This window comes from Cupressus sempervirens, chromosome 9 (genome assembly GCF_028749045.1).
Source record: "Cupressus sempervirens isolate cs-2001-9-10 chromosome 9, ASM2874904v1, whole genome shotgun sequence".
NCBI classification, from domain to species: domain Eukaryota; kingdom Viridiplantae; phylum Streptophyta; class Pinopsida; order Cupressales; family Cupressaceae; genus Cupressus; species Cupressus sempervirens.
The window spans coordinates 562,845,238-562,866,470 of NC_143126.1; the positions used below are offsets into that span (position 1 = coordinate 562,845,238).

At 33.9% G+C, this 21,233-nt stretch overlaps 1 protein-coding gene across 1 annotated transcript in view; it reads right to left on the reverse strand.

Moving 5' to 3' along the window:
- Window positions 1-590: 590 nt before the first annotated feature.
- The window catches only part of LOC149539895 (uncharacterized), a 148,349-nt gene continuing 127,706 nt past the window's right edge, over window positions 591-21,233 (reverse strand). Inside the window, exon 8 of the mRNA XM_089801117.1 lies at window positions 591-692. Within this exon, the coding sequence (XP_089657243.1) occupies window positions 663-692 (30 nt within the window). The 3' untranslated portion in view covers window positions 591-662. The remainder of the gene's footprint in view (window positions 693-21,233) is intronic.

The window sequence follows — 21,233 nt, forward strand, 5'->3', positions numbered from 1 at the left end:
AAAGACTCAAATACATTATAAATGGCTCAAGTGAATTTAAATATATCACATAAGATATATTATCCTCATTGTGTACTTGTTTCTTAGGTGCTTTTACACCATACTCCCTACCTTGAAAATTTTCCAAGTCTCTTGGAAACATGGAATCAATAACCTGCAAGAAAAAATTAGACCAAAAATCTTCATCTTTACCTTCATTTTCCTTTGCCTCTTCATGCCCTTATCACCATCATATTTTCCTTTAAACACATAGGAATGCTCTCAAAATCACCTTCTCAAATATTCCTATTAGTGGATCATTAATGGCTGCAACTTCCACAGTGCCTTATCAGTTTGAGATCCACCATTACCATGTTGTTTCAAACTCACCAAAACCAACTCTCCATATGCCTCACCTATGAGTCCTTCTCTTTGCCTTTATCTCTAGTCTCTCAGCATCCGTTGGACCTCCCCATGGCCCTTGATAGAACTTCCTTTTTTGTCAACACAACAACACATCTTCTTTTTGTAGCAAGATGGATGAGCACTTGCAACCAAAAAATCATCAACAAATCAAAACCAAATCTTTAAGGTCCTGGTGTGGATTGCCTCCTTCGGCGCTCTACCCATACACTCAGGATCTTCAAGCTCTGATACCAATCTGATGTAGAGCATCTTAAAAATCAACACATAATTTGGATACATGCTGATCCCTTCAAAATCCATGAAATGAATTTCATTCTCAGACATCTCATGAGGCAAAACAAAACTCTTTCCAATGCTAGTATACAGTACTTCACCATTCACATGGTTTGATTTCTATAGCCAAGTAAATTATTCATAACTTTCCATCCTGATAGTTTCTTTCCAAAACCTTATATGAAATAGTTAAAAATTAGGAATAGTTAAAAATAATCAAATCTGAGCAAAAAATAATAAATCCATTACAAGTTATAGTCTTTGCATGTGGACCCATTTTATATGTCATAAATCAGAAGTAAAACTAGTAGCCCTGCCTAAGGAATCCAATAACTTCCTCCAAACAACTCCAACTGAAACCAAACCAATTTCAAATTGATCCTATATAAATATAGTTTCATAATATGTAATGTATTAATTTATACAATACATAAATAGTTCTACAAGAACAAATCATTGTCTACAACTTCAACAGAGATCCTCAAAAACCAATCTTCATTAAAATGAACATAACTTACACATATCTAAATGGAAACAACTCTAAAAAATTGGAAATGAAATCTAGTTCATATATCATTCCAATGAATATAAATAGAGTTTCTGTTTAGTCAAAATGTGTCTATACCAAACATTGAAATCTAACTGTAGTTGGGCATCTTGAAATCTGAAAATAACCACCTTTTCCAAAACTAGCATAACTTGTTCAAAACTTAACAAAATTGCTCCAACTGAAAAGAGAAAGAATATTATTCATCCTATTATTCAATTTTATAGAATATACATGGGTTCCAAGCTATAATTGGCCCTACAAAACCTAGAACCAACACAAAAATAGTTAACACCAATCAAAATGAAGAGTTCTTAAGAAACCAATTGATTCAAAATAATCTCTTCTTCTTCTCATTCATACATCTCTATTTGGAACAACCAATACAATTATTTTATAGTAGTTGTGGTGGTTTACAACTTTCGAACCACATTTTAAACAAACTCATTACATTCTTTTGACCCTTTTGCATTTTTGACAACACTTTATGCATTAAATTTTTTAGATAAACCCAATCTAGACCAAAATTATGACTCAAATGTCTTTAGATGGATACAAATAGATCCATTCACCTATTAAATAAACATTTTGACATTATTTATCATATTAAGACCTTCTTTTACAATTTTGACAACTTATTACAAATGACTTCTCTAGCCTTTACATCTTGACTCAAACAACTCAAATACATTATAAATGGCTCAAATGAATTTAAATATATCACATAAGATATATTATCCTCCTTGTGTTCTTTTTTCTTAGGTTCTCTTGCACCACTAAGCTATAAAGGCAGATTTTGTAATTATTTCAAGGGTTGGTATCTTCTTTGATTCTATAGTAGTTATATTGTATACTCTTCTACTATAATTTCCTTTACCTCTGAATGAATATATTTCTTAGTTGTACCTCTTTCTTCCATTAATACATGTGCAATATCTTCTTGCCTTCTATTAATATATTTCTTTCATTCTTCAAGTTGTATGTTGTATCCATTTTTTCCTTTGAATGATATAGACTAAAGCTCCTTCCTTATAACATTCTATTGGTCTTGGATCTACATGTAGTTCTTGAGTTAAAGCAATGATTGAATCCATATACATTGGGATTATATTGATGAACTGTGTAGTTATATGCAGAGATAAGACTGAACATACTATTTGGTGTATCACCCCTCTAGATTAGACTAGGTAGTTTGATTTCATACATTTCCTTCTCCCTTTTCCTCTCAAGAAGTAGTTAGGTGCATCCTAATAGTGAGGAAGCTAACCTTCTCCTAAGTCTTAATCTCATTGTTCAAGTCCCACAACTTGGAGATTGTTTCCATGTTTCACAAGGTCTCCTTTAGGTCAAACTTTAGGAAAGAGTGCAAACTTTTGTGACAACAAGTATGTAAAAGAAAAATGCAATAATATAGGACAAAAATTGAAAAAAGGGGTATGTATGTAGACAAATGATACACTATAAACTTGATTCTTATAGTAATAGATCTATAAATAAAAAACAATGACTACCCTATGATCCAAATTTCAATCTAGAATGGAAGGAATGAGGTAATTCAGTGGCTATAGGGAAATACAACTTGCATGAGGCCCTAGGAGGCACCCTCGACCCAATGAATTCTAATGAAACTTTTGTCACTTGTAAATATTCATTGTATCTTTCTATAACCTTTTTTGCAACTATACCACTTGTGACCCACATACAAAAAATACAAAAAATGAGTTTTCCATAGTCAAACCTCTATTGAGGGATTTACCTTGAAACTGAAAACCTCTATTGAGAGATTTACCTTGAAATTGAAGTGAATTGCATAAAAAGAAAATAATGTTGTACTAATAGAGGCTTAATCAGATAGTATACCTTCGTAAGTGTTGAATTTATCAAAAAGATGCTTGAAAGTGTTGTAAAATTTGTCTTCAAATTGTATCTAGAAATATCATCAATGCCTTCACCATTAATTAGATCTAGACATTACTTCTTGTCTTCCATCCTTCCCTGATGCTTGGATAAATATCAATGTGTATATATTACCTTGATTTCTCCTTGAATTGATATCTTGATTGCTTGAATGCTTAGATAAGATTATTTCTAAGTGATTTCTTACCAGAATGAGGGAGATAAATTTTATTTTATATCTTTTCCAATTATTTGGGGTGAAAATATCAAAGGAAGTTGATGGGGTTTTGAATATCTCACTAAAATCAATATATTGTCTCCATTTCAGATTTGGGTCACTTTTACAAGGTACTTGGTGCTTTCTAAGGCATGGGACAACCTATCTTGCCTATTTATTTATAGGGTACCATTTACCAACGAATCAACTCAGATATGGGAATACCCAAAACATACACTAAATCAAGGTTTAAAATTATAACAAATGCAAAAGGAAACCCATAATGAAATAGGTCTTATGTATGAAATAGGTAAAAAATGAGTGTCATAATTAAAAGGGCCAACCTTGAATTAAGGACCCACATATAAATTTAGTTAAGAGATGACAAGTACTTAAATATTTATTAATTAAATGTATGGAAAAATATCCAATGGTGCATGGAACCCTTGGACACTAAAATGAGGCCTAGCTAAGGAAACTAATTGTACATGCTTACAATTTAGGACACTACACATGCATACACATATATTACTATATGTACATACACAAACATACATACATGCATACCATACATATATACATTCCTAGGTATGTGTATGTCTAGATATATATGCATAGTTGTTTATGTGTGTGTGTTTCTGTATGCATGTATGAATTTATATGGGTGTGTATATATTTATATGTCTATATGTATGAATATATATCTATATAAACATACATATATACATGCACAAACAAAAACACACACACATTTATACACACACACACACACACCAATGATGGCTATTACTGTAGATAGAGTTTTTATTATATCCAGGGACATGGCAAAGTTGTGAATCATATTTAGTCTACTTGTGTTCTACCTAGTCATCATGTGTTGGTTGGTCAAAGTACCCCAGTAGTGACACTCGTGATGGGCTCTACGATAGAATGAGTTGTTATTATTTCTTAGAGGGAATTGGTTGATCAAGTAGAACAAATTGCAACTACAACTAGCAACATTACATATGACACTCTAGGTAGATATATTATAAGTAGACCCAATTAGTTTAAATCATCTTCAAAGGCACCATATAATTGTGCATCACTCATTGATGAGGTCTATAGAGTTACATGTCTTCCTACTCCAGGACGTATACATGACCTTAGTAGAATTAATAAACATATGGATATGGCCTTTTATTTTCGAGAGGATCTTTTATAGGCATAGTCGTACATTGCAGATGTGTAGAGGATACCTTTACTAGATTTCATAGAGGTTATTGGACTTTCACATAGGCCTGTATTTTGAGCGGTCCATGACATTCATCAGATCATGTACATCAGAGCACACAACACTCTATACAAGAATTTGGTGTTAAGAACTCTACACAACACTCTCACACTCAACTGTATAGTGCTCAACACTCTATACAACACTCAACTTAGCACTTAGATGTAGAACATTCTACTACAACTCCATCTAAGTTGATCTTATGAGTTGGAGGTATATATATTACTATTAATGGACAAGACATGCTTGATGAGAAGTTGCAAGAGTTGAGTTGGATTCATGTTCCCATTGAGATATGATCATATTGTTTAGGGGGAAAAGGGAGACACTTTAATAGGATTGTAGATCTCCACTTTTCTAGGCCACTAAGCCATTCAAATATGTATGTGAGCGAAAGAGGGAAACCTCCTAATATGATTCCACTTATAATCCAAATTAGATTACCTAGAACCCAAAAAAATATGGGTGCCAATATGAAATTCAAATTATAAAGGGTAATATGATACAAGGAAATAATATCTTCGGCCCTTATAGGATAATGTGTATGTAAAATTGAACCAATTGCTTAAATAATTTAGATCTAGATGCAATGTGACTATAATCAACACAATTAAGATATAGATCTAGGGTAAAGATATGAAATGAAATGAATTATAAAAGACTCAATGGAGAAAGATGTATCTTAGCTCCAAAATTTGTAGATCCAAGCCCATTTCTAAATATTCGACTGTGGATTCTCGAATAAATTGATGAAAGGAACGAAACCTAGAAATTGTTCTTCAAGAAAGAAGAATGGATTAGGTTGACCTAAAGAAGGTCATCTTTTGGCAAGTTCATGTAGTCTAACAACAAAGTTACAAAATCAAAACAACTTCTCCAGAAAGCTTCTAAGAAGTTATTTCTAGATATGCGTGCAATATCATGCTATCTCACTCCTACACACAAAAAATGAAGAGTTTTTGTCATTGGGTTGGATAACGGCTTTCCTTGGTCAATCCCTAGGTTAAAGAATTAACTCTAAATGAGAATGTAAATGTAAATGACCAAACACAACATAAATATTAGGATTGACCTTTCTTAAAATCCTTGTCAATACATATTCTTTTTTAGTGTGTTGTAGATTTTGAATTAGGTATAGGAATGCAGGGTATCTCCATGATTTGTAATAGATCTACCATAATCTCATCATGGTGCCATGGATGTTAGTGTGCATCAATGTAGAAGATAATGATTACTTCAATGTAGATCTCCTCCCTTTATGGCTAATAACTAATAAGCTACATCTTAAAGAGGAAATGTCCACAAAGGATCCTTTAATACTAGATAGAAATATCCCTTGCTTGAATGTTTGAAAATTCTTGATTGTCTTGAAATAATTAAACTCCTTGAATGCAAAAGGCAAAAATTTACTCTTTTGGAATCTTGAATGGTGATTTATTTAAGAACATAAGATAGATATAAAAGTGAAGCCTCCAAGCCTTTTTAGGGTGAAAAAACAATACAAACTGAATGGAGAGCATAATAAAACTAATTAAATCCCCAAGGCATTTTGGGCCCCAAGCCCCAAAATCATTGGGGACTAGGTTGACTTGGGTCAACTTGGTCCTAAAGATCAAGTCAAAGGAGCTATGAAAAGGTGATGCAACTACTAGAAGAAATAGAGGAGAAAGTGGAAGAAGATAGAGAAAAGAGGACATCGAGCACATATACATCCATGGTCCAACAAAGGAATTATGGAAAGGGTGCTAAATGGTTTGAAAAGACAAGTACATCCATTTTAAGATGGTACATTTAGTCCCCACTTTAGCAGGAGTATGAGGGTCAGTGCAAGAAGTTGGGTCTCACTTTTGGCCAAAAAGTGGAAGTGTTTTTCCTGTTTTTGAAATATTTTGTCAATTGATGCCAAAATTTGAGTCATTTAGAGATTAAATATAAAAAAACTTTAGAAATAAAAATTGTAGTGCCTGGAATCTTCTTTTTGAATATGTAATTTATTTGTATACCCATATGATAGATTTTTTTTTGGTATGGATCTTTAAAAACCACTTTTTCAAAATGCCTGTTTTAGGACCATACCACGCTCGTGTACAGACACCATAATTTGACACAAATGAATGAATTTTTGTGAATCCTTTTAAATAGAGTTACCTGACACACCAAAGATTGATGAGAATATTTTTCTTAAATTTTTTAATGAATAATTTTTTTATTATTAATTTTTAATTGGCTATAAAGGAAAATTTTAAAACCTCTCGTGTACAGACACCATAATTTGATCAAAATTTCACTTTTTTCAAATTTTTTTTTAACTTCATAGATTGATGACATATAAATTAATTTTTAAAAAAATATAAAATAAAAAAGTTATTAAAGTTTTAGTGAACATTGCTATTTTACATTTAGGTACCACTTTTGATTAAAAAATAATTTAAAAATAGTAAATAAAATCATAACTCTATAAAATTTATATTTCTAAAATCAAGATAGTGAGAGCTCTAATGGGTTTTTGTTTCATAAAAAAATTTGATCGGGAAGACCCTCTAAAAATTATGGCAAGGCATGAATTTGTTAGTTCAATGCCTTAGCCAAATCTTGAGAGGCCAAGGCATAGGCTTGGTCTCACCAAGCCTGTCCTAAACCAAAATCCGAGGTAGGAAAAAAAAATCCTGCCTCATGTTGTAAGAAATGAGTACCCATTATTTGAATTTCAAAAAATGGGTACCCATTTTGAAAAGCTACAAGCCGCATGTAAAATCCGCTGAAAACTTAAAAAATAGAATTTTTAAGAAACGGGTACCTGTTTTTTACTTTTAAAAAATGGGTGCCCATTTCTTAAAAATTCTTTTTTTTTTTTTTGAGAAACGGGTACCTGTTTCTAAGAGGTCTCATTTCACGGATTTGACTTCCGTGGAATTGCGACCCAACTTTGTGCATTCACCCATGAGTTTCCTTAGACTCACACTAAAGCAGATCAAGAGCTAATCTTATCACAATCTAAGAAGCAAAAAATCATCAAGCCCCTAAGAGACTTGAGTCTTTGTCACATCTAAAATCATATTAAGAGATATTACCACTACAAAGGGATGTAGTTACTCACCCAGTAAGTTTTGTGTGCCTTATTATGAACCACACAAGAAATGAGATAGAAAAGAAAGAGGGGGAAAGGTCTCTGCAAAAGGGGATGACATTGAGCAATCTAGCAAGTGCGTGTGGCATGCTAGTCAACCCATCGAAGATGAACCAAATACTCTAGAAAGTATGTGTAGCATGAGAGTGATTCCATCAAATGATTTAAATTCAAGGGAACTCCATGTTCTAAAAAGAAGAATAAAACCAACCTAGGCATAATGATGTGTGTGTCCTTAAGGAATCAAAACAAGACCTAGATTCCCATACTGTCACTAGTCAAAAGAAGGGTCCAAAACAAGGATCGAGCCTCCCAAGCTATTAATATCTTATAGAGAGATCCAAAAGAGACCAAGCCCCTAGGAATTTTCAATAGTTCTAGGAAAGTAGAAGGAAGAGAGAGAGAGAGAGAGAGAGAGAGAGAGAGAGAGAGAGAGAGAGAGAGAGAGAGAGAGATGAATTAACAATGCATGGATTTGAGAAGAACTTAGAAATCATACCAAGCACTTAAGGCTGAAGTACTCCAAGCTATACACAAAATTTATTTTTGCATTTCTTGGACAAAGGATGAGCACTATAAGATGCCCCCCAAGAAGATAAAAATATCAAGGGAAATGAGAATACAACAAAAAGAGAGAAGACATAGGGATCTACTAACTCTAGGGTTAGTAAGATCATATAATAATATGTAATATTATATCAAGTATGAAATATCATTATTCCCTAAAGGAAGTAGAGCTACAAAACAATGGAAGAATAGACATGTAAGAGATATGAAGAAGAAGAATTTTGGGCCAATAACATAGAGACTAAAAAGAATCAGTGCTACCATATCAAAGTAACCAAGAAGACTACACAAGATCACTGGTATGAATAGTAGCACAACTATGACATAACATGTAGAATAAAAGAGATACAAATAGACTAATGTATATGACAAGGTGATCACTTTATCCTCTTGTTCTCAATAAAGAAACAAGGATCATTTAAAGAAATCAAATTTTAAAAATATATAACAAAAACATAACATGAGAAAAATACAAAACAAGAACACAAAGACTACCATGGTAAACGAAGTCCACATCAAGCATTCTGCGCAACACCCCACCCCCCCCCCCCCCCCCCCCCCCCCCCAACTCAGTTCAAAATGGTAACTATCCTGAGGGACAACATCCATCACAATAGAAATTATAGCCAATTCTAATCAAGGGCTATGAGAGTCATTATGCTCATTACGAGGATGGATTGTAAGCTGTGTATAAAGCATGTTAGTAAAATCATTATCCATATCAATTAATTCTTCATCACTACTAACATGATCATCATCTAAAGTATCTTTCACGTCAAGACTAATAGAATATAAAATATGAACAAAATCATCATGTTTATCCATATGAATATTGTCACCTTGTTTAACTTTCTCCAAATATTCACGCATTGTTTGGTTAGAGGAAGGTACAAGTTGAGATGAAGATGCAAATTGAGAAGCAAGAGAATAATCGTTAGCCTTATCTTTATCTTGGAAGTTCTTGTGGTGTTGATAGGCATGTTGGTTATGAATAGTCTTACAAGATAAACTAGAAGGATTAGGATCAACTAGCAAAGATTTCGAGGAGGGAACAATAATTGGTTCAATTATAGTAACTAAAGGAATTGATGTATAAAGTAAAATAGGTTGAGCAGTATAATGTACAGACAGAGTAGGCAAGATAGGCATAGGAGAATAACCTTTAGGATGACTAAGTTCCACGATCTTGGCTACCTTATGTTTTTTATAGTTTTTATAGAGATGATCACAATGAGTAGGTGGTTTTTCAAGACGATATGGCCAATTAAAATCAATCTCAACACAATCTATAGGATGCAATGAGTTATAAAGGGAATGATTGATAGTGATAATGTCTCCATCATGGGGAAAATTAACGAATTTATGAATAGGAGAAGCTACAAATTGCATGGAAGAGAGCCATGGAATTCCAATCTTAACTTGAAATTGATCAGAAGTAGGAATAACAATAAAGGTATTATAAACAACTTTCCTTGAAAGAGAAATATGTAAATAATAGAACCTTGAGGACGATAAAGAAAACCATTACACGTTTGAATTCATACAGGAGTTGTATCATAGGTACCATTATGCTACCCTTTATTAAAAAGGTGTTCTTTGGTGATAACATTAACATAAGAAAAAGGATTGATCAATGTACCACAAGAAGTGATATGTGCAACTCTAACAGTGATGTAAATAGGACCATTAGGTGCCTTAAACATATCAAAATGACTAAAGATAATAAGAGGTGTCTATTTAGGTTCAAGTGGAGCAAAAATCAGAAGTTGAGGTTCCAAATCAACATGATTAACCACATGATCCACTTCTTCTATATTATCATCATAATATGGTGGTTTAAAGAAGAAGGTTGATTAATAACATTTTTTGAGAGTGAAGGAAAAGGGTTGGTGTAAATCTACAAATTTTGGTTAGGCAACAAAAAAACTTTGTTTTCATTGTTAACTTGAACATAAATACATATAAACTTAGAACTAATAAGGTTCTAAATAGCATTCTTCAAAGAATAACATCTTTGAGTATCATGACCAAGTTGATGGTGGTATTGACAGAAAATGTTTGAATAAAAAATAATTATGTATTGGTTCACTAGTATCAATAGGATGAATAGGAGGAAGTTTAAGAATTCCAATATGAATCAATTTAGTAATCATCTCAGAAAAAGGTTTAGATGATTGAGTATACTTACAATTAGGATGATATACATAGGAAAAAGTAGTCATACCTTTAGATGTAGTAGCCACTTGACCAACAAATGTATTTGTTGTCTTGATTTTAATAAAATTGTTAGGTTTAGAGAGCTCATTTGAACTTCTAGTGGCATCACTCTTATCACTAGAAATAGGTGCCATCAAAGTAGAGCTCACAAGTTGACCCACTTGTAACTGGTAATGGTGAAGCATTGCACATAGATGAGAAAATGAGGTATTCTCAGTAAAGGGAATCTTATTTCTAATGTCTTTCTATAAATTATAAATAAAGATGCATTTGAATATCATTATTAGGCCCAAGATAAGAAACTTGAGCATACAAATGTTTAAATCTACCGATAAAATCAATAACATTCTCTTTAACATTTTTCTTATAATGCATTAAATTAGTTAAATAAATCCATGGACCAATATTATTCTAAAATTATTGAATGAAAGAATTAGCAAGAGTCTAAAAGGAATCAATAGAATAAGGAGGTAGAGAGAAATACCATTGCAAGGCTCTATCCCTAAAAGTATGCAGAAATAACTTAGCCATAAGCCTATACTCATGAGAAAAATCACTACCTATAGTCTAGAAAGTTTTAACATGAATCACGAGATCTCCCTTACCATTATAAGTCTCAAGACAAGGTACCTCAACACGATGTGGTATAAAAACATGAAGGATATCTATGGAAATGGTATCAACAACATCACATGTAAGATGTTGTACTTAAATTGAGTAAATTAAGCTAGTTGTTGTTGCAACATTGTGATAGTTTGAACCAAGATACTAATGGTATGATCAAAAGATGCAATAATAGGCATAGGTATGGTATATGGGTTAGGAAAGTTATAGAAGAAGGAATATGTAAAGATGTCACAAAGGATTAGAAGGAATAGGTAAAGGGTTTGAATAAGTAAAATGAATCACATTATATGAAGGTAATGAAGAAAGAATGGAAGTAGGAGGATCACTCACAAGAAGTGAAAGGCTAGGAATACCAACACTTATAGGAGTGGAAAATTCTATAGAAATAGTCATAAGAGGTGGAGATTAGGTAAGTATTCTAGAAAGAGTGGTGGAAATTGAGATAGAAGGTTCAATGGTTGTGGAAGGAGGATGACATCCTAACACTTGAGCACATTTTGTCAAAGAATTAGCATGAGTATTAATAAGGTGAGATATACCACATAAGATAGAAATGTTATCAGCATAATTATTAACAAGCTCCTTAAGAGCTTCAATAACAAAAACACTATCGGGATTCTAATTTTCTCGCAAAGCCAAGTTTCCAATTTATCAAATTCACGAGAAAGCTTATCAACTTGCAAATGAGGAACTCTTAAAGCTTCATCACAGGATAAGTGAGAAGATTTATGCTCCATTATAGGATTAAGATCATGAGAAAATATATTAGTGTTATCATGAATCCTAGGAATAAAAGAGGAATCATGATCAAAGGATCCCATGAGTCTGACTTTTCCTAATGGGAATGATATAAGTTGGACATAGTGCAATTAAGCTCATAAAATAGACTTTCACAAAAAAAAAATCTAATGTGATATAACCATATAAATTTAATAAAGAGCATAAAAGAGATATCTAACCACACACAACATAGCCAAATCTAACTCTAAAAAAGGAGAAAATGGGTTCACTAAAAATAAGGTAAACACCTAAAATAATAAAGAAATATCTAACTCCAAGAAAGAGGGGACTCATTGGGTTCGCAAAAATGTTTTAAGGGGAAAAGGAAGACACTTTAATAGGATTGTAGATCTCCTCTTTTTCTAGGCCACTAAGCCATTCAAATATGTATATGAGGGAAAGAGGGAAACCTCCTAATATGATTCCACTTATAATCAAAATTAGATTAGCTAGACCCAAATAAAGAAGAGCACAGATACCATATTCAAATTATAAAGGGGAATGAAGTACAAGGAAATAATCTCTTTGGCCCTTATAGGATAATATGTATGTAAAACTAAATCTATTGCTTAAATAATGTAGATCTAGATGTTATGTGAGTAAAATCAAGCCAATTAAGATATAGATCTAAGGTAAAGATATGAAAGGAAATGAAATAGAAGAATCACCTTGATATATGAAGATGTATCTTAGATCCAAAAGTTGCAAATTTGAGTCTATTTTTGAATATCTAATTGCAGATTCCTAACTAAATTAACAAAAGGAACAAAACCCAAAAATTAGTCATCAAGGAAACAAAAAGGGCTAGGTTGACCTAAAGAAGGATGTCTTCCTGCAAGTTGATGTAGTTTGATAGAACTATAACAAAATTGAGCCAACTTCTCTAGAAAGCTTTCAAGGATTTTTTTTTAGATCCACATGTGAAATTTTTCTATCCACCTCCTACACACAAAAAATGAAGAGTTTTTGTTGTTAGGTTAGATGAGGGCTTGCCTTGGTCAATCCCTAGGTTAAGAAATTAAATGTAAATGAATGAAAACAAAAGAAATATTAGGATTCACCTTTCTTAAAACCCTTGTCAATAAATATTTTTTTTGTAGTGTGTTTTAGACCTTGAATTAGGTATAGGAATGTAGGGCATCTCCATGATTTGCAATGGATCTATCATAATATCATCATGGTCCCCCTTGATGGTCAACAATACACTAGATCTTGAGGAGGAAATGTCCAAAATAGATCCTTTAATGCTAGATATAAATCTCCCTTTCTTGAATGTTTAAAAATGCTTGATTGTCTTGAAATGCTTAAAATCCTTGAATGAAAAAAGGCATATATTTTACTCTTGTGGGATCTTTAATGGTGATCGATTTGAGAACATAAGATAAGGTATGAGAATGAAGCCTCAAGGCCTCCTTATATATGAGTTTTTAGGTGAGAAAATAATACGATCTCATTGGAGAGCACAATAAAAATAATTAAACCCCCAAGGAATTTTGGGCCCTAATTCTCAAAATCATAGGGACTAGGTCAACCTAGGTCGATCTATTCCAAAATAGGTCAACTTGTTCCAAAGATCAGACTAGGGGAGCCATAGAAAGATCATACAGTTACAAGAAGAAATATAGGAGAAAGTGGAAGAAGATGGGAAAAGAGGACATCAAACATTGATTCATCCATGGTCTAATAAAGACATTATGGAAAGTGTTCTAAGAGGTCTTAAAAGGCAAGTGCATCAATTTTAAGATGGTACACATATATGGGCACATTATTTCCTATTATCCACTCTACACCACTTCCGTCCTAGCATCTTACTCCTTTGCACTCTTCATTATTACAAAGGATTGAGATGTTAGGAGATGGATTTTATGTTGATGACACCATAGTATGCATCATTGATGACCCTCTTGCTCCTCCGACCTAGGTAACTCTTTTATATTTCTTTTTAAGAATAATAAATTTCTATACACAAGTATATATTCATGTGTTGATATTTGTAAATGAATAATATTTTTGTGGGTACAAGTAGCAAAGCATGCTTCTATTTTGGGCTCTGATCGTGGTGGCCTATTGTGGGTTCCGATCATGGTGGGAGGAGAGACATTATCAATGCAACACCTACTACTCATGGGGGTACTATTAATGTCATTGTGGTTTTGACAAAGTAGTGACAAAACACTTAGTCATTATCTAGCAAAGAATAGTGCAAGCTGAGTGTATAGTGTATGTCGAACATAAGCCTCCATACAATACATGCCAAGTAATCTAATAGTTAGTATTGAGCACTAATATGTGTCGAGAAGTCAATGTGTGTTGGGTCACTCAAATGCTAAGAAAATAGTGTGTGCCAAGTGATTTAGGTGTTGAGCAAGAGTTAGTGTCGAGCCATTCAGAAGCTGAGGTATAAAGAGCATAGTGAAGACCAAGCATCGGAGTCTATTGATGTTGAGTTACCAGTCTTTGACATAGATGTTTGTTATGGCACAAAAACCATTTTTGGCCAACATGAACATGTTTTTTTGATATTAAGAAATAAGGATCCAGTCATATTATGAATCCCTGTGCTAATACATGCATCCAATTAGATAAAGGGAAGAGTTAGGCAATAATAAGGATCAACCACATGCATTGATTATGACCTAGCCCATCTCCATAATGCCCACTAAAAGAGGTATACCTTAAGGAGGAGTAAGTATGTGAAGGAGGATGCGAAGATAAGTATTACATGTGTAAGGAGAGGAATGCTAAGAGAATAGAGAGAATTTCAAAGTGGAAATGATGGCTAAGTCATGGAACTACAATGCAGAATTAGTTTGAGAAGAACATAGATAATCAATAAGGAAGGCAAGAAGGAAGGCTTTCTGCTTAAACTTGATCTTTCAAAGGCCTATGATAGGGTGGGCTATATGTTCCTGGATAAAGTGCTGGAAGTTTTTAGCTTTAATATTAAAACTAGAAAGATAATTTCTCAATTGATCCCCACCCCCTCTTTTGCAGTGATGGTTAATGGGAACCCCCTCTAATTTCTTTAAACCTTCTAGGGGTCTTAGGAAAGGTGACCCTCATTCATCAATCCTTTTTATCATTTTGGAAGAATGCTTGGGAAGACTGATTCATGAAAAAATGAGCAAAGGGAAATTATGGGTTTAAAACCTTCTTTCAGCCCACTAATTTTCTCCCATCATCAATTCATAGATGGCACCATTTTAGGGGGAGAGGCTTAGGCTTCAATGAAGGAAGCTAGAAATGTGAAGAGAATTCTTAACACTTACTCTAAAGCCACTAGTCAACTCATTAACTGGAGCAAGAGCTCAGTCTTCTTTATTAACACCCCTACAGATAGACAAAGGAAAATTGCTAACATTTTGGGATGTGTCATTGGTTCTCTTCCTTCTACTTATTTGGGGCTTCTTCTAGGGACTAAATCTCTTGACCTCTTTTGGAATAACCTCATTTACAAGTTTAATAGAAAGCTAGCAGGATGGAAAGGCATCACCCTGAGTCAGGTAGGGAAAGTGCTTCTAACCAAATCTACCCTACAGAATTTGCCAACTTATGCTTTAAGTCTTTTCTCTATTCCTACAAAAGTGTTTGATTTTTTGGAATCCATTCAGAGGAATTTCCTATGGGCTGGTGTTGAAGGAAATAAGAAGTACCTATTGTTGGCTTGGGAGAATATTTGTAGACCCAAAAAGCAAGGAGGGCTGGGGATTAGGAATCTAAAATAGTTCAATAAGGCATTTCAAGGTAAATAGATATGGAGGATCTTCAACTCCATAGGGGAATGGAGGGATAATTTGAAGGAAAAGTATGTAGCTAATATTAATTTCAAATAGTTCATTAGTAGGGACCTTGACCCAAGGGGTTCTAACATCTGGAATGGCATTTTGAGGACAAAGAGCTTAACCATTGAGAAAGCAAAACTAAAATTGGGCAATGGTGAAGATATAAATTTCTAGCATGATGACTAGCTAAGACAAGGGTCATTATGGAACATAGAGTCATTTAACAGATGGGAAAATTTATGTATGGAAAGCTATGGCTATAAAGTAAGTGACTACAGGGATAACAATGAATGGGTGAATCTCATTGAGTTATCCCAGGAGCTAATGCCACTAATGAACATGATAAGGCATATTCCTCTATCACCCAACAAGGATTCCATTATTTGGGGGGTGTTTAAGGATGACAACTACACTATTGCCTTGAGATATGAAACTATACAAAACAAGGAAACTACCCATATTTGGGCTAAAGCCTAGTATCTTGGCCTTCTTCCCAAAATCAACATTTTTTTCTACATAATGCTACAAAACCATATCTTCACAATGGACAACCTTACCAAGAGGGGGAATCTGATGCATAATAAATGCATTCTTTGTAAAAATTATTGTGAGAGTGTGGATCATATCTTTATACACTGTAACTTCACCAGAGTTATATGATCCTATTTCTTGTCTTTCTTCAAGTTGACCTAGTGTTTTCCTAATAACACTTCAGATCTCTTTGAACAATGGCACCTTGGTGATTATGAGGAAGTGAATAAGGGCTTGTGTGAATGGAATTTGCCTCATGTCTATTAGGGAGTGTGGAAGGAGCAAAACAACAAAAAATTTAGGGAGAAAGAAACTCATGCTAAATTTATCTTCCACAAAACCTTTATGCTCTGTTAGAACACTTCACTAACATTAAAGGGTATAACCCTCTTCTAAGCACAAAGGAAATTGGAAAAAATAAGAGAGAGGATTGATGGGTGTGCAAACTGCTTTTGTTTTTTTGTATATTCTTTATAACTTTTGCCTTGTCTTAAGCCTGTCTAAACCCCTGTTATGCCATTAATTATTGAGGATTATAATGCATTTAATAAAGTCTTAAGGTTTGAAATATTTCTTGAAAAGAGTGCATGTTTAATGTATACATATTGATATATTGTGATCTATTCTGCTATAGGAACTAAAGATGTGAGCATATAGAGTCGGCCATTCAGCTAGAAGAACAGTTTTTGAAGTTGTCGTTTTGTTACATTAAGTAAATAGTTTTGAATGGCTCTGTTTTGGCCATATGTTATTTTAGCCAGACTATTTTATAAATTGTTATGTATGGCCAGCGACCAAAACAAACTATTATCCATGTTTAGGAAATAGGCCAGCGGCCATTCTAGGTAATTTTTAATATGGTTAAATATTTTAGGCTATATAAGTGAATGTGAATTAAAAGACATATCATCGATAATCTATAAAAATACTCTGTTCCAGATTACCTCTGAATTTTTAAAGCACAGTTTTCAAGTAGCAATTGGTGTTTTATCTCTCACCTCACAAACCAGAGGAGGGCCCCCTCTCAACAAACTTGGTGAGATTCTAGTAGATTACTTTGTAAGTATTCCAGTATTATTGATTGCATGTGTTTCTCTTAGTTTTGATTGCGTGCATTTATAATAAGGTTGCCATATATGTTTGCTAATCAAATTCACACAGAGCTTGTTGATTAATCATGAATTCAATTGTTTGGTGGAATTATTGATTGTGACAATCTTATAAAGGAATTGTTTGATGTTAATACATAAATTTGTTATATAATACTATTCGTTATGTTCTTCCTACCGCTCCCATTCAGCCTTGGTACTCATAATATCATCTTTTGTATTCCCTTTACTGTATCCTTTTAGTCGTTAAACCATAATATTTATCATACTCACAACTTTTTGTCGCCATTTACAATATCCCCCGTCACCCTTTATCAACTTCCTACCGCATCTTGCATTTTGAACCAACCCAATGGAAACAACTTCCTGTCACAGTCTAAGCAGATTACATTAGACAAAAACTCTGCAACAAGCATTCATTGAGATTAATTGTTTAAAAGACTATAATTGATTGTTAATAGTATTTGGGATTAATTAATTAAAGGAGTGTTAAAAGTATTTGTGATTAATTGTTTAAAGTGTGTTGATAATATTCAAAGCATTCATAAAGACATTGTGTTTTGTTTCCAGGTGTGAACTTTAGATTAGAATCCATTTGCAAAAGCAGTCTTAGATGTGTGGTAATTTAAACAGTTCAATTTATCGACAAGTAATAATTACATTCATAAACCTCTTGATTTATTATCTTCACCCCTTGAGCAAACAGCCGTGATATCTCTTGCAAGTCCATGATTCTTGGATTGACATTTTAGGGGTAATTTTTGATTCAACTATATCCATATAAAAGCTATCCAATTGAACCTCAGTTTTACCCAAAAAGGATTGCAAATGGACTCTCCCACTTGGGGGTTTGTGTAAAGGTAACTTTGATGGGGCTGCCAAAGGCAAACCTAGCAAGGCTAGGGCAGGTGGAATCATTACAAACAGCCATGAAAAAGGTATTACTGCTATATCAACTCCTCTAGGTATGCAAACTAATCATTATGTGGAGGTGTCTGTAGCTTATCAAACCCTCAAATTGGCTTGGGACATGGGAGTTAGAAATTTATGGCTTGAAGGAGACTCCAAGAATATTATAGACTATCTTATTAAGAAGAATGAGCATACGTGGACAATTAGGAATATTATTAAAGAGTGCATTTAGATCCTAAAGTCTTTTGATAATATATACATGGCTCATGAGTATATGAAAGCCAATCAAGTAGTTGACAAGTTGGCCAACTAGGCAGTCAAGAATGATGAATTGAAAATGTGGAAGAATGGACACATTATTCTGTTAGAAATCTATGAGTTGATAGAAATGGAGAGGATCCTAGGAAAATCAGGAAGCATTAAAGGTTAATTATGAAAGGTTACATGCTATGAGAAATGTGCTAAAATATGGTGTGCAAGTATGACAATCAAACCAAAAATCACATTTTTTTTTCCATCACCGCACTTTGAGGCTTGATTTTGGGCATCAAGTACACAAAGTGAAAAGGTGTTTTGTAAAAACAAATCATAATAATAGGAAACAACCTTCAAAGCACATCACTACTAGAAGAAAATTTTGTAGAGAGAATGAAAGCATGGTGGGGGAAAGATGTAGGAGAGAACCTGAGGATGAAGTAGAGAAGTGTCATCGACACTCTAAGGTGTGGAGCATTTTGAAAAAAGTGACGTTACCACTTTCATTGAGTGGCTTCACAGGTGGAAACCATATGTTATTCACAATATGGTCAAGAGTTGGAATGAGGGGAGTGTTAAGATTGATGGAGTGGATTTCATGGTTGTAGAGGAGGTTATTTCTGTTGTGACTAGAATACCCATTACTGGGAAGAAATTCTATAGAGATAGACAGATTTCTGGGCAAGTGGTGATTCAATTTACCAAGGATGCAGAAGAAAAGAAGGCTTTCATAAAGAGAAGCACCTACTATTTTTCAAGCTCTATCAAGTTGCTATGGAGGTTTGTGTTGAGGGTTATCATCAAGTACATTTTCCTCAACATGAGATTTGATGGTCTCTACACTCACCATTTTGTGTTTCTTAACCACTTCAAGTATGGGCCAAAGATTTCTATTCCTTTTTTCCTATATTCCTCTATTAATGAGAATATCAACGACTATAGGGAGAAGCACATTGGTAATATTGCCTTTAATGAGAGGCTTTTGCGGTTAATTTATGAATTTTTTAAGCCGAGGTCTATAGGGAAAGAAATTATGAATAGGTAGATGGTGAAGGAGGGTAAAGCTGACTCGGATGAGTTGGGAGAGGACTATACCCCATCTAATACTGAGGATAGCCAAGAAATTCATTTCAATATGAAGGAAGATGCCATCCCACAATACAAAAAGGGGAAAATGATAATCAAAGTGGAGAAAAAAGGGAAAAAGGATAAAAATGAACCTATACATGGCATCGAGATTTCTTCTGGTCGAGAATATAATGAGAGGGTGGAGGGAATGTACATGGAGGGAGACAATGATATTGGGGAGGAAGACAATCCTAGAGGGGAAGAATGCAAAGAGAGGATGGGTGGAAAGAGAAACATCACTATTAAGATGCTTGCTAACAGAGATGAAGATTTTGAGGGCAAGCCTAATAGGAGGTCAAAAAGAGGGAGAGATATCATCTCTAAGGAGGACAAGTAGGAGGAGGGGAAGTATAGTGATGAGGAAGATGAGAAGCAAGGGACTAGGGAAAAGAAGGAGCGGGAATGTGAGGAATATGGGTCTAGCTAGTACACATGTAAGATTTCAGGCAAAGACAAGTAAGTGGTTTGGAGAAATTTTGATAATATTTCTGCAAGGATGGGTCTCAAGAGAGATGATCAAAACTATGGTTACATCTAGAATAAGGAGGGAAAAATTCAAATGGAGGAGTTGATTGACCCTACCCTTTTTATTTTGAGTGACACCGCAAAGGAAAACCCTCAGATGGACGTGCTTAATAATGCTAAAAAATAGTGCTATTGATAGTTATCAAAACTCTAAATGGACTTTCCATGAAATCTAGGAGCTCAAAAATAGAGTGGGTAGACTAGAAAGGGATAATTGCAACATGCATAATAGGAAAACAAAGGAGGAAAATGAAATGGATAACAGAGTAGAGGAAGTGAAGAGTAGAGTTCAAACTATGGAGGGCACTTTGCGGAGAATTTCTAAGCAAAGCTATAACATTCTAAAAGAATCAAATGACAACATAAAGGTGCTCATAAACAAAATTGAAGAATACAGGGATAGTAAGGAGGATGACCATTCTCCCAAAAGTGGGAAGGATAAGACTCTAGATGATGGTTCAAGAAAGAGAACCAGATCTAGCACAAAGAAAAAGGACATCTAGGAACCTGAGAAAGATCTTTTAGACCTAAAAGAGGTGGTTGGAAGAATGACCGAGCTGGAGATTTGGGTTGCAGATATCCTTAGAGATATTGCCTAAGATTTGTCCTGGCTTTTTGGGCCTGTCCTAGTTTTTTTTTTACTCTACTTCCCTATTTTTTATGTTTTTTATTATTTTGTTGTGGGAGGTTGTTGTTTCTATAAGTGGCTATTATGTCGTTGTTACATTAAGCACTTTATCTTTGTTTTTATTTTTCTATTGTAGGGTTTTAGGGCCCCATTAAAACTTGTTTTGCCTAATCAAAAACATAGATAATCAATGAAAGTATAGAGAAGATAGATGTGATTAGGAGGATCAAGAGATAACTAATAAAGAGGAGATTTGACATCAAGCGGCAAGATGTTAATTGAAGGATCAGGCGCTAAATCATTTTAATAGGTGATATAGATTAAATCTCTTAACAAAGTAGTCCTAATAGACTTTTTTAAATCTCCTAACAAAGTTCTTACTTAGTTGTGAGTTTAAATCCTTTATGAAGGTGAGACCTAATAGTCTTGCAAGC